Below are 13,250 nucleotides of genomic sequence, written 5' to 3'. Positions count from 1 at the left end.
TCTTGTAATAACCTGCCTTTCTGGATGTGAAAACAGCCCCAACCCTACAACTGCTGGCTCCTAAGAGGGGAACAGAACTACAGCAAGATTTCCCCATCTAATGGCATCTGTACTCTTAGACAAATCTCCCTTAGTTCAACATATCACCAAACACGCTTTTAAATGCTCCCTCTGCTCTCCCATTAACTATGCTGCCTAATGAAATTCCACGTGGGCAGTCTCGGTAATTTACAGTGAGCAACTGGGGGTTGTAGTTTCAAATGGGAAACAATCGGCTACACAAGTGTCCGTCCACGTCTGTTATGTGCAGACACTAGGGGCTGGCACCAGCCCTTGGACTTGGCATTCAGAGGCTCACAAGCTCTACAGGCACAGGAAAAGTCTGAATCTGCTCTCACACCTACACAGTACAGGCTTCAAGTCACAATTTGTCACCGGAGTCCCGAGAAAAATATTGGTGAGATATCCCAGCTGAGCACGTAGAGAAGGTGAGGCTGGAAGGATGGACGAGACCTCGGAAATCAAAGAGGGAGCTGGAGGAACTTGCCCTTCCCATTAAACCTACAGATTAAATATTTACCTCTAAAGAGCAGAAATGTCACACAGTCCATCTGATCACACGATAAATCCTCCAAAAATGACCCTCAAGATTTCGGCTGCCTCTTTAGCAGCCTCAAAGCCTGTACCAGTCCCATGGCAGCTGCCTCTAGGTGACCCACTTTTACCCCAAAAAGGGAATTAGAAGTTATACTCAGCCTTGCCCTAAGAGAAGTGGTGGCTTCCCTAGAATCATGACATTAAATTATAATCTCTACTTTTTTCCTTCCCTTTTATTTTGCTGAAGTCTTTTTTCCCCTCTGCATCTCCCTATTGAGAAGTACAGATGCCTCCAAATGTCTCCTACACGAGACTTCAGGCTCAAAACCCAGAAGGCAACAACATTTGGCCTTTTTTGGTTTAATTTTTATCTTGAGATTTATGAGAGGTAGCTGACTCATGTTTTGGCTGGCAGGGCTGGGCTCTTGTAAGTAATTGCATCCTCACTATTTTATTAATTAAGATAAGTTTTCCCACTTCTGTTTGAGTTGCTGGTGGTGCCATTGACTGCTGCGAGAAAAACACAAATCTTTGCCTCGAGTCTCAGGGCGGTGAAAGGCCAGACATTTCCTTCTGCACTCTCTGGCCCAAGCAGCCAAAGTGAAAGGTGCAGATATATCACATTTCCCAGCACTGCTCAGCTCTATCAGGTTATTCAAGCATCTGCTGCCACAGGGGAGCTCCACCCTCAGCGAAAGGCAAGAAATCCTGCACACACCAGGGCTACTGTGACTTGTTAAGTATGGTTTTGCTCCACATACCCCGATTTCCTTTCCAGCAATGCACCAAAAAAAAAAAAAAAAAAAGACTGAGGAGAGAGTCTGTAGCTCAGGAATTCAGTGAATGATTAACTCCATCCTACCTATTAACCATTGCTCTCCATTCCCCCGCAGAAACCCCAGTTCCAGGTAGCAAAGCCATGCCAAAATCTGATACTCCGTTGGCTGGACTTGCAGAGTGGTCAGCTGATGCGGACGGTTCTGGCTTTGAGGTAAAACACATTAAGTGCAGTAATGATTAATCCAGAACCCTGCCACAAATCCATGATGCAGTGTTGTTCCTCTTGTCACGCCGAGTTTCCCCAAGTGAATCCTGGTTCCTGGAGGTCACCACGGAGGAACGGTCCCGACACGGCCCTGCAGAGGCCGGACCTCCGCACGCACCAGGAGCAGGGGATGGAGCAAGGACAGCTCTGCACAAGGTAGCAAAGGATCCACGGGCTGGGTGCTGCTCTCCCCACTCCAAAATGAACCCCATCTAAGCCCGGTGGTGCTGCCTTTGGGATTAGCACTAGCAAACACAGCTCTGCCAGGCTGCAGATGCTACAGACCAGTGGCAGCCAGATCACAGATTTGTTTTGGTTGGAAGAGACCCACAAGATCGTCACGTCCAATCATTAACCTAATTTAGGCACTGCCCCATGTCCCTGAGAACCTCATCTCCATCTGTCCAGCCCCTCCAGGGATGGTGACTCCAGCACTGCCCTGGGCAGCCTGTTCCAATGCCCCACAGCCCTTTGGGGAAGAAATTGTTCCCAAGATCCAACCTCAACCTCCCCTGGCGCAACTTGAGGCTGTTTCCTCTCATCTTATCACTTGTTACTTGGGAGAAGAGACCAACCCCCTCCACGCTACAACCTCTTTTCAGACATAACCCTGGCTGAACACACAGGTCCCACCAGACCTGCTCGCGGTGGTAAAGCTCAACCCAACACCCACCAAACCCCTCCTACCCCACGGGACGGCCCTTGCCTTCATAGATCAATCGCTTGCAGTTCATGCATCATGTCACACTGCACAGGCGGCAGGATGCATTGCTGCTTGTTGGCGACTAATGAAGTTCAGGGGCTCCTGTTGGAAAGGACCCGCTGCTGCCAGCAGCCCAGCCCGGCAGCTGTTTCCCAGCAGATATCTGTGCACCCCAGCAAGTCAGCGCACGCCGCAAGCCCTTCACGTCAGCTCGGCCCCTCGCGCACGTGCGAGCGCTCGTGCTCATCACACCCAGCTGCCCCTCGCACAACTGGGAGGGCTCAGCGCCGGGCTCGGACACAAAGTCCCTGTGTGACCTCGGGCAACTCCCTCACTCCCTCTGAGCACAAAGCTTTTACAGCCTTACCCAGCCGAAAAACAGGAAGACTTCCTTTTTCTTTTGCCTTGTCTATTCTTACTGCAAGATCCCGAGAATAAGGTCTGTTATTCGCTATGTTCATGTACAGCACCCAGCCCTGCAAGGTTCCAACCCTGCCCAGGGCTTGCAGCGCAACACACATAAAACCCCAATTCTCACAAGGATGGCAGAGCACCAAGCAAGTAGGAATCAGAAATCCAGGGCATTTATCCAGCAGCCAAGCATTTATCCAGCGCATGCATTTAATTCCCATCAATAACCGCTACAATACCCCCGCGAGGCGAGGCAAGGCAGCACCAGCCCCATGGCGCAGGGAGGGAGACGGAGCGTGGGGGAATCAACCACAGCCCAGCCCACACAACCAGGGTCAGAACTGAAAACAAAACCAAATCCAGGAGTCCCGCGTTCCCCTCCCGTTCCAGCTGTTAGACAACACTGCCCCCAGTAGCTCGGCTCTCTCCCAAACCAAGGTACGCGCTGCAATTCCCCGACAGGGAGGGGAGAAGGGCAGAGGGGGAGCAAGCCCTGGCCTCAAACACTGTGCTGCGCACAGCCTCTGCGGCTGCTGCAGGATTTACCGGCTCCCAGGAACTGCATGGAAAGCCAATAAACGCAACATGGGCTCCACTGCCACCTCCTCTCGCCATGGGAGCGGACAGGAGTTATGCACAAGAAGTTGCTCCGTGTTGCTCATCTGCTCCACCACCTGCAAGAGGAGAGGATCTGGAGCAGGGCTGCGTGCCCGCAAAAGATCCAGGACCCTCGGATGACTTACAACAGGTCTTTCCCAAACAGCCAGAGAGTGCATCTACTTCAGGGGAAGCTTTGCATCCTGTGGGAACACGGGTGTTGGGGATTAATTTCCAAACTCGGTCTCCTCTTCCAGTTCTCTCTGAAGCCATGGGGTCAAGCTACAGGCTTGGATGCATCAGAGCTGATCCACAGGAGGACAGGACAGCGGTGGGCTCCGCGGGCTTGTTTCAGAGATCTGATGGCTCGTTGTAATTAACACTTAAATGCTGCAAATTCTAAACTATGCCAGAGAGCAACACTCCAGTCTGACTGGCTGCATAACGTGGGGTCACAAAGCAAATCCAAGGTGACGCAACTTAAATTGATGGCTGTATCAGACGCAATCTGTGCATGTAATCAGAAACTAATTTGTCCAAGGACAGTGGCATTGACAGTCCATTCTCCAGCAAGCACTGGAAAGGCAGAAAACTTTTCAAGAAACGGCTAATTGCTGGGTGCAATGAGTGACAACAGGCAGCAGTGAGGACGAAGGCTCTCAGAGTTTGGGGTCTGGTTGTTGGGCTACTGAAGTCACTTGGTGTTGTACGAAAAATGCAGATTCAAGAACCAGTGATGCTTCTGGCACTCCCTGCAAAAAATGGGGTGTGTTCTCTGTAAACCAGACCTCGGGAGCGGGGCTGTCGGTCCAGCAGAGCCGCCGGTCCAGCCCAGGCAGCTCCAGCCCTGTTTCCACGGGCTGCCCCGACACCGGCTGTGCCCCGGAACAGCTTCACTGCACAAAGGGGCAGCACTTTTCTTCTTTTCTTAAGTAAAGCCATTACATACCGCTGGTAGGAACACAATCCACCGCGTATCTTAGCTACAGTGAATTTCCTTAACGCATCTGAAAGACTAACAGAATGTAATCCTTGGCTTCTTCCAGCTTTTGTCTTACCACCTCAGTTTTGTCTATATGAACTTTTTTAAGACTTCTGATACAAACTTTGCACTGATCCATGCAATCAGGGGTTGCAAATCTAGGCAGAGTTCAGTTCACAAAGCCAGTGACTTCATGTTTTCCCTCTGTAGGAGTAAAATAATGTTCCCACACTCTGATAGAAACCTTTGATCTGCACAGATTTAATTAATTACTTATGAATCTCTGGCCAACGTCACATTGCTCATTTCAGTGGCGCTCTACTTGCAGCTGCCACCTCTGGCCGGGAGGACGCGGAACCTCTTTTTACTATGTAGAAGTGATCCCGACTAATGGCTTCAGCAACCTGTTGCTCCTGCAACAGCCCCTTCTAGGAAATCGCCCAGGTAGCAATAATGAGCCGTCCCCTACACCTGCTTTACAGAGGGTTGGTTGGGAGCCAAGACTTTTTCCAATGGAAAGTCTTCACCCAGGGAATCACCCTGCACCGTATTTCAGATCAGTGCTTTGCTTTGTTTAAGGAAATAGGAGAAGTTTTCTTTTTAACTGTGCTGTGCCTGGGTGCAAGGGCAGTTTTTTGACTTGGACCCTCCTCACAGGGTCTTCATGATGCTCCTGTGCAAGTACAGAATCACAGAACAGTTTGGGTTGATGGGACGGTCCCAGCTCCCCCAGTGCCCCCCCTGCCACGAGCAGGGACATCTGCACCAGCTCAGGGTGCTCAGAGCCCCGTCCAGCCTGGCCTGGGATGTCTCCAGGGATGCTTCATCCACCACCTCTCTGGCCAACCTGGGCCCGGCTCTCCCCACTCCCACTGGCAAGACCCTGTCCCAAAACCCCTGTCCCACTCCTCCTCTTGAGCACGAAATGCAGCATAAACAGAGGTGTCTGAGGGAGTAAAAGCATAGTTCAGTGGAGGGAACAAGGCTGCAACACTTCTCGGAGACTCTCTACTTTGCATCTCATTAGGGTTTCCATCTGTTCCCTCAGCTCTCTAAGGCCCAGGAGGGCAAAGGCGGCACACGGTCTGTGCTGGGAGCGCACGGCGCAGGATGGGCCCGTGATTATTATCCTTATCACCCCACGGACTGCCTGGCACTGGCTGAAGAGCGCGGCCCAGACGGTTCTCTCTGCCCACAAACTGCCTGTGTGTGTGACAGCCATTGAGCAGGAGCACAGCAGCCAGCAAGGCTGCGACCGTCCGCCCCATCGGACAGCACGCCGGCCCCGCCGCCGGCGAGACCGGGGAGCCGGCTCCTGGGGGAGCCACGTGCGTCCCCTCGATGTCACCGCTCGTGTGGCCAGTTCTGCCGACAGCTCCGCAAACAGCTCACGGGCACCGGGGAGCGCGGCCGGGGCCCGGGTGCCAGCGCCATGTCCTGCTGCTGGACGTGTGGCACCGGGGAGCATCGGAGGCAGGAAACATCTGTTTCTTCCAAGCCACACTTGGAAAGGCCAAGCCGTATCCCACCCCGAAAACACAACGAGCCCAGCTGTGAGCCAAGCAGATGAACGGAGCAGTACAAAAATAGCCACTTCTGCAGTGCTCTTTCAAGCAACACGAGGTTGCCTTACAAAAATAAATACACAAAAAGGAACGATCGTGGGGTTTTTTTCAGCTATCAGAGGGACCGATGTGCTCACATCACTGCGGCAGGTAAAAGATGCATGCCCTGGACTCTCTGCTCCCAGCACGTTCCCCTGCCCGCCAGCAAACCCCGTGGGTCTGTCTGCAGAGCAGCAGGAACCACCTGCAGCTGCCACACGCGGTCCCTGATGCGACCAGACACAGGTGCTGCCACCAACCCGACCCAAACCCAAACCCTCGCCCTTCAGGCCGGACTCAGCCCAGCCCCTTCCCGAGGCTTTGCGAGAGGAACTCACAACTTTGGCCAGCACAATTAGTCTGGGCTCTGCTTTCCCAGGCTTAGCTGTTCCCCGGTTCCTCCCTCAGGAGGGCTCAACCCACACCCCAGATCCTCTTTTTGGAGAGCCACTCCCACCTCTCCCTCACCATGAAGCATTTGCTGTAGCAGAACCCATTTTATTTAACCCATTCCCAGCAGGATCTGTGCCCCCTGACCGAGCAGGGAAAGGTGTTCACAGAACCCCACGCAGCAGGGAGAGGAAGAAGAGGCTCTGCTGTCTCCCTCCGCTGCAGGGAAAGCTGCGTTTTTGCTCTGGATCTGCAGAAGGTCCCCCTGCGAGCACAGGCCGAGGTGCTGCCAGGGGACGTCGCAGCGGAGCTGCGCGGGGGCCAGCGCTGGGGACCCGCAAGTGCCATTGGTGATGATTGTCCAAGGAGGGGCACAGGGTCCGGCAATCTCAGCTCCAAACCAGCGCTGAGACCTCACGACTCCACCACAGGCACGGCAAACAGCACCGCACGGAGCCAAACGCGCTCTCCGTGCCCGGAGCCGCCTGTACGGCTCGTGGAACACGAGCTGCCCGCTGCCGCTGGGAGGGAGACGGGCCATGGCGTGGTGTCCAGCTGCGACTTCGAACGGACAGGAACACGCTGGCTGAGTCCCGGCCTGGATTCGGAATTCGTGTCACTACAGATCGTCCCACAGGCTGAAAAATGCCGTAGGTGGGAGATTCGTCACCACACAGTGAACAAACATCGTCATCTCCTTCCATCCAGCGCTGTTACCGAACCGGCGTATCGCGCCATCTTAACGCGGGTTGCTAATTACATCCAAAATGACGCTGGATTAAACAGAATAACACAAGACCGCGTGCCACATCTGAAACTTCGTCTCTGATCTCAGCTTATTAAAGCTTTTACTAGGCCTGATGCCAGGAAGCCAAAGAGACGTACTCGTTCCTAACCTGAGGGGAACTATTTTTACTGTCACACTGGCAGAAACAGCTGATTGAAGAATATTATGCTTTGGTTTGATTACCTCTGTTTAAATCCAGCGGTAGCACATCATCAAAACAGATGCAATCTCTTGGGGGAAAGGGAGGAGTTGGACAGTGAGGACGGAATCCGTTTACTGGTCAGGGTCCCAATAACATACCACAAATGCTATAGATGGTCAACTTGCATGTTGTGGATGCTCTTCCTGATAATAGTTATCCCTTAAAAAAATGGGAATGGCTGTAATCATACGCTTTTTGCTTTTTTGTGCAAAGTAAGAACACTATATTTCAATTTGACATTTTTAGTTTTGGCAAACGGAGATGCCAACTTAGCTTTACTTAGCATTACTTAAGTAAACAACAGCCCTTCCATGTGAAAAACAAGCTAATCCTTTCCTGCAAAGGCAGGTTAAGAAATAAGGGCTGGGGATGTCTGCTCCGGAGCTGACCCTCCGGCTGGGCCGGGCAGCGATGCTCGGCAGGGACGGCCGCGCAGGCGGCACAGGCTGCAAGGGGAGCGCGGGCAGCAGCTGCGGTTGCTGCAGCTTTCCAGCCTTTAGTCTGAGCTCAGCAAAGCCTGGCGAGAAAGCCGGGCTGATGTGGGGCGAGAGGAGGGTGGGCTGACGCGGGGCAGCAGCCGTTGCTCCGAACGGCAGTAGCTCCGTAAGCGCGGCCCCTGAGCGGAGCTGCCAACTTTCCACTGTGGAGGAGACAGAAATTTTCTCTTTAAGCCTGACAGCGACTGCCTGGATCGTGCTGTTGGCTACGGAGGGATTAATTCACAAGTGCCGTGTCCCCCACGCTCCCCACCGTAAGAGCAAGAACCTCTCTCTGTGTGCAGCTCTCCGGCACTGCAAAAAGCACATTTTTGCTCCTGAGCTGTCCTTCTTCACCCCCACTTACTTTCTTATTCACTTATTTACAACTCAGAGGAATGTTTGCAGACATATGGGGTAAATAAGAGACTGAAAAATCGAGCTGAACTGCAACAATTAAGCAAAGGACAACAAAGCTCAAAGAAACGTAGAAAGGATGACGCAGAAACGCGTTACGGAAACTCCAGAGCAGAAAAAGCAGCAAGACAAGACATAAAACAAGGAATCCCACGAAACGGCAAACAGGTAGAGAAGCATTAACAAACCACGCGAGTCTGTTTCGCCCTGCCTTCTGAGGGAGTGATTTTCTTTTTAAAACCCCTCTTTGTGCGAGCAGAACGAAAGCAGCTGAGTGAATCAGGAGAGACCTGGCGGGGGCTCCTCAGCTGGAGAAAATGCTTGCTCCAACCGGGGAAAAGCCACAGGCTGAAAGACACCACCGATAAACTCAAAAATTGCAGGAAATACAGGGGAAAATCAATGCAAACAGTGCCTGGTAAAAAATACACCAGATGTCAAAGGATGAGGCGGGCAGAGAGCCGGCGTCCCATGTCACCACCGTCCCACCAGGGCGAGGAGCCGGATGTCCCGCTACGGTTTCCTAACGCCTGCTTTTCTGTCACTACCAGGGATTGTAGGTTTGGCTGCGCCGAATTGCAAATCACAAAACCTTTAAACGCTGGGCTAGCATCAAGGGCGCGAGACACACTGATGCTGCCCGGGACTATTTAATTGCAATTTTTGCCCCGGAGCAGGAACGCCTTCCAACGCCTCCTCTTCTTACCTAGCAGGACAGGTTTGTTAGTACACTTTTAAACACCATCAAAAATGCTCTCGAAGTTTTAATTTTAAAAAGGGTGAGTTTCTCAGTCGTGGAACAGCCCTTGAATTCCTCTGCAGCTTTAGGAAGGAGCACAACAACCAAGGCAGACCTCTGCTTGTGCCGTTGCAATGACATGACGGTGATACTTCATTAACACCAGAGACCATTGTGCGCTGATAGAATAACGCAGAATTGCCTCCTTGTTTGGTGCTCAAACTACAGTTACAATTTGCTTGTGTGACTGGTCCCTTCCCCGGGCTGAATGAATCTCGTCTGCAAAATATTCCTCTAGCACCTCATTTGGGCCTTTTTCCCCCTCCAGAATTTCTTACAAAAGAGAAACACAGCTTTGTTTTTACTGGGGATATGGCTTCTTATAAGAATGACATTCCAGGCTGGTTTAAGTTTTTTCTAGGAATAGCAGTAAAGCTATTTTGCTTCTGTGGACTGGGCACTACTGTACAGACATGCCACTACTTCTGGTTTTACCTGAACTGGATTTTAGTTTTAATTGGACTTTTTTCCCCCTGATAGCTTTTGAAGACACCTTGAGCCTTGAAAAGGCTTTTATTGCATCACATAACAGCAAAATCTACCAATCGTTGCCAACTCTTGAAATTTAAAATCTCACAGACTGTACGTTCCTGAATCATAAAATCTGTTTATTTTCGGAAGGTTTGCTTAGGTGAGGTCACCGGCTAGGCACTGCAACCCCAGGGCTCACCGCCAAATCCACAAAAAACCCCGCTGGGCTTCGGATGAAAGTTCTGACCCCGCAAATCTGCCAAGCTTCTGCTTCTGCAGGACGTGGTGACAGCCGAGCTCCGAGCTCAGCGGCTCCTCACCCATCCACCAACAGTATTCCGCGCTAACGAGGGAAAAATGCCGGAGTTTCAGCTCCACTCTTTAAACTGAGATTCTAATCTCCACTTCAAAACTATCACGATACTAAAGATGTGTCAGAAACAGTCAATATTTGCAAAGGAAAGTCAGAAAATCTTTGAGGTTTATTTCCAGTTGAGGAATGAAAGAAGCGATACCAGCTCATGAAACAGCTGAGTCTCAAAGTAAATGCGAACAAAATCCGGTAGCCCTGAAAGCAGAGCACTTGAAAAGAGATCAGATCAGAGCGTTCTGCAGATGGAGAAACTCAGAAGTGCAAATGCTGCCACTTGAAGCCTGTTGCTCTTGAAGTATTGGGTGGGTTCTTTTTTTTTTTATGTTGCGCACTGCAGATTATTTGGAAAAACAGACTTTGCTCTTGATTCCAGCCAGACTTTGTGTTACACTTCAAGAACCCGACTCTGGCGATGGGAGGGGGCCAATATTCCCATTCCGTCTGCCTGGAGACTGCTCCCAGCCAGGTACGGCTGTCTGCGAGCAGCCCGGCTCATTTCCTTAGTGATTCTTTGGATGGGGCATTTCTTCTGTGCTCCTAGTAACAGCGCTGCCGAAAACGGCATTTATTTCTTCAAAGTTGCTGCGTCTATAATGTCGGATACGAGAGGAATTCATTTCCTAGGCCTTACTTCTAGAGCTATGGTGCCGCATTTGCTGAGTGCGATTGCCAGAACCCGCGCCCGCCGCAGAATCTGGGACCTTCGGCAGCCCCAATTTTCTGAACTCGGCTTCCTAAAGGCTGCTTTCATTTCAGACTAATAAAAAAAATGTTTTGTTGAGATATTAAAAAAATGCTTTCCTCTAGTGAGAGAATAGACAGCAAATCACTAAAAGTGTTATTTACTTTATCTGTCAGCGTTCAGTAAAGGGAACATGAATAGACAAAACCGCTTGCATAACTTCCCCATGTCACAAGCCAGAGTCCCTCTGTCCCCGACAGAAATTAATCCGTAAATCTTTCATGGTTATAATGACAACGTAAGGACACGTCCCTTCTTCCTCATCCTCGGGAGGTCAAACGGAGGAGCAGGGGGGACCCGTGTGTCACACCAGAGCGCTCCAGCGCATCTCACACCGGAATGTTCCCAGCGCAGACCCCTCGGCTGCACGGTGACTGCACAGACGGATTCCCAAGACACCCATCCCTCGGCAGAGCAAAGCTCTCGGCAGCGCTGTGAACAGAGCGGGATGTCCCGAACACTCCCCTGCCCGCCCGGTTACCACTTGCTGTAGCAGATTTCCCCTTCCCACTTTGTTTTGTTGACCTGCAAGAGCTTTATGTCCAACTTCAATTTGTCGTCGCAGAATAGGATCTAATCCAAAACGTTCTGGGAGCTTTTACAACTCAACGCCTCTAAACAACAGTAATATAAACAGTCTCAAACATTTACTACCAAAATTAATAATCCCAGAAACACACTGTAATAACCCCAAATCCTTAAAAAGCCAAATGAAGGCCTTATCATCACAGTCTTCAGAAGGCTGCTCTACCAGCGACCAGCGAAGCGCTGGCACGTTCCAGCTCTGTCGCAACGGCACATTCAGTCTGCAGAGCTGTAGATCCCCGCGTCCAACTGACAACAGACCATACGATGCAGAAACCCCTCAATAAAAATCAGTTTTTCCGAGCTAGGGACTTTCTGCAATAAACAACGGCTAGTTTGTTTGGAAAAGTCTAGATGTATCTTGTAGGAAAACAGTTGGAAATCACCTTGTCTGCTGGACTTAGAGATGTGCACATTTCCCTGAAGTCAGTCTAGATATATCTTGCCAATCTAAAATTCAATGTTTACTTTGGTACTTGGCAACTTCGGCAATATCCCTTAATCTATATTGACACTAAAAAGTGGAAACTTGGTTAAGAATATTCAAATAGAAAAGCAGACCCTTAACTCATTTAAATACCAGTAGAAATTAGTTCAAGGGCAATTTTTCTACTGTGCCAGGCCCCACGTCATCTCTCCTACATGAATCACTCGATGCTTTTGTCTCCTCAAGAACAAAAAAGTTGCTCCCTAAGGAAAACAAATTTAGGTTCAGAAATAATTTTTTTAAAAATACTTTTCCCCAAAGCCTCTTTTTTGCATCATGCAGTAACTTTAAGTGACTGACCATACGGACTGTTCTAATGCCCCTCCAAGAAACATCCCTTTCTGACCGATTTTCCCAAAACAACAAAATCAGCATCCGGACACTAACACAACTGACATCCCACCCTAGCGCTGCCATGGGGAAAGTTTTTATGTGAACTTGTTAACTGAGTGTTTTGGATCTGCTGTTAAAAAGTATTTAAACCACGTCCAGCTGCCCATTTCCCGACACCATCCTCTTACTGTGATCTCCCCCAGAACCTCAGAAATTAAAACTCCTGGCGCAAAACCTCCCGCCCCTGCGGCGCAGGCTTTACCGCACCCACGGGGAACGTTCTCCTGCGGGTCACCCAGCAGCCGTGGGGTGTCTGGGAGCGGGGGCCAGCGCGGCCAGCGAGCCCCTCGCCTCGCCAGCCCCTGGCCAGGCACGGGCGGCGGTACGAGATGACCCGCTTTGGGCTGCATCCCGAAAACACTTGTCCAGGTGCGAAGCCAAGAGCATCCCCACTGCCGGGAGGGCCGGGGGAGGCCGCCAGCCCGCCCTCCCCGAGCTGAAGCCGGGCTCGCATATTTAACACATACTGAACCAACTTTTGCTTTTGCTTCGCTCGGGCCGTTCCTGCCCGTGTCCGACCGGGCTCCCGGCAAACTTTCTGCCATGTCTCTCTCCGTGTTTGTCCCTGCTGCCACGCGTCCCATCTCCACCGCGGCCCAGGGCAAAACAAGGGAAAACTGGAGGGCAGATAAAGCTCCGAGCAGCCCCCCGCCCCGCGGTACTCACAGCGCCGTGGCGGCGGCGGGGAAGCCGGTCCCCGGGCGCTCCATCCCGCGGGCTGAGCAGTTGACGAGGCAGGCGGGGCCGCTGCAGGTACAGCCGGCGGCGCAGGGCTGGCAGGCGGGGGCCGGGGGCTGCGGGGCCGCCGCCAGCCCCCCGCACAGCAGGGAGCAGAGCAGGCACCAGCCCGAGAGGGGCAGCCGCGCCGCGGGGACGCCATGTTTGCGCTGTGATCCAGTGTCTCCATTTCCAAAAGGCATCTCTTCCCTACGGGCATGGCATGGCCCCGGCCCGCCGCTCCCCCGGCCGGCCCGGCCGGGCCCGGCCGCGCCCCGCCCCGCTCCGCTCCGCCGCTCGGCTCCGCGCCCCTCCGCGCCGCCTCCGCGCCGCCCGCCTCAGCGCCCGCCCGCCATGGCGGCGTCTCCCCGCGGGGCTGGCGGTGCAGCGCTGCTCGGCGGCGGCGCCCGGCCCGGCCCGCTGGGCTCCCGCTCGCCGCGCCGACAGCCCCGGCCCGGCGCCGCTCGGCTCT

At 52.4% G+C, this 13,250-nt stretch overlaps 1 protein-coding gene across 2 annotated transcripts in view; it reads right to left on the bottom strand.

Moving 5' to 3' along the window:
- PKD1 (polycystin 1, transient receptor potential channel interacting) overlaps window positions 1-13,250 on the bottom strand; it is a 90,608-nt gene extending 77,358 nt beyond the window's left edge. For both annotated transcript variants that reach the window (XM_065645258.1, XM_065645260.1), the window contains exon 1: window positions 12,728-13,250. In XM_065645258.1, coding sequence (XP_065501330.1) covers window positions 12,728-12,981 — 254 coding nt within the window. In that variant the 5' untranslated portion in view covers window positions 12,982-13,250. The remainder of the gene's footprint in view (window positions 1-12,727) is intronic.

Source organism: Caloenas nicobarica, chromosome 14 (assembly GCF_036013445.1).
Source record: "Caloenas nicobarica isolate bCalNic1 chromosome 14, bCalNic1.hap1, whole genome shotgun sequence".
In the NCBI taxonomy this organism is placed as follows: Eukaryota; Metazoa; Chordata; class Aves; order Columbiformes; family Columbidae; genus Caloenas; species Caloenas nicobarica.
Note: the sequence above shows the minus strand (reverse complement) of the source record. Positions and strands in the feature narration are given on the sequence as shown.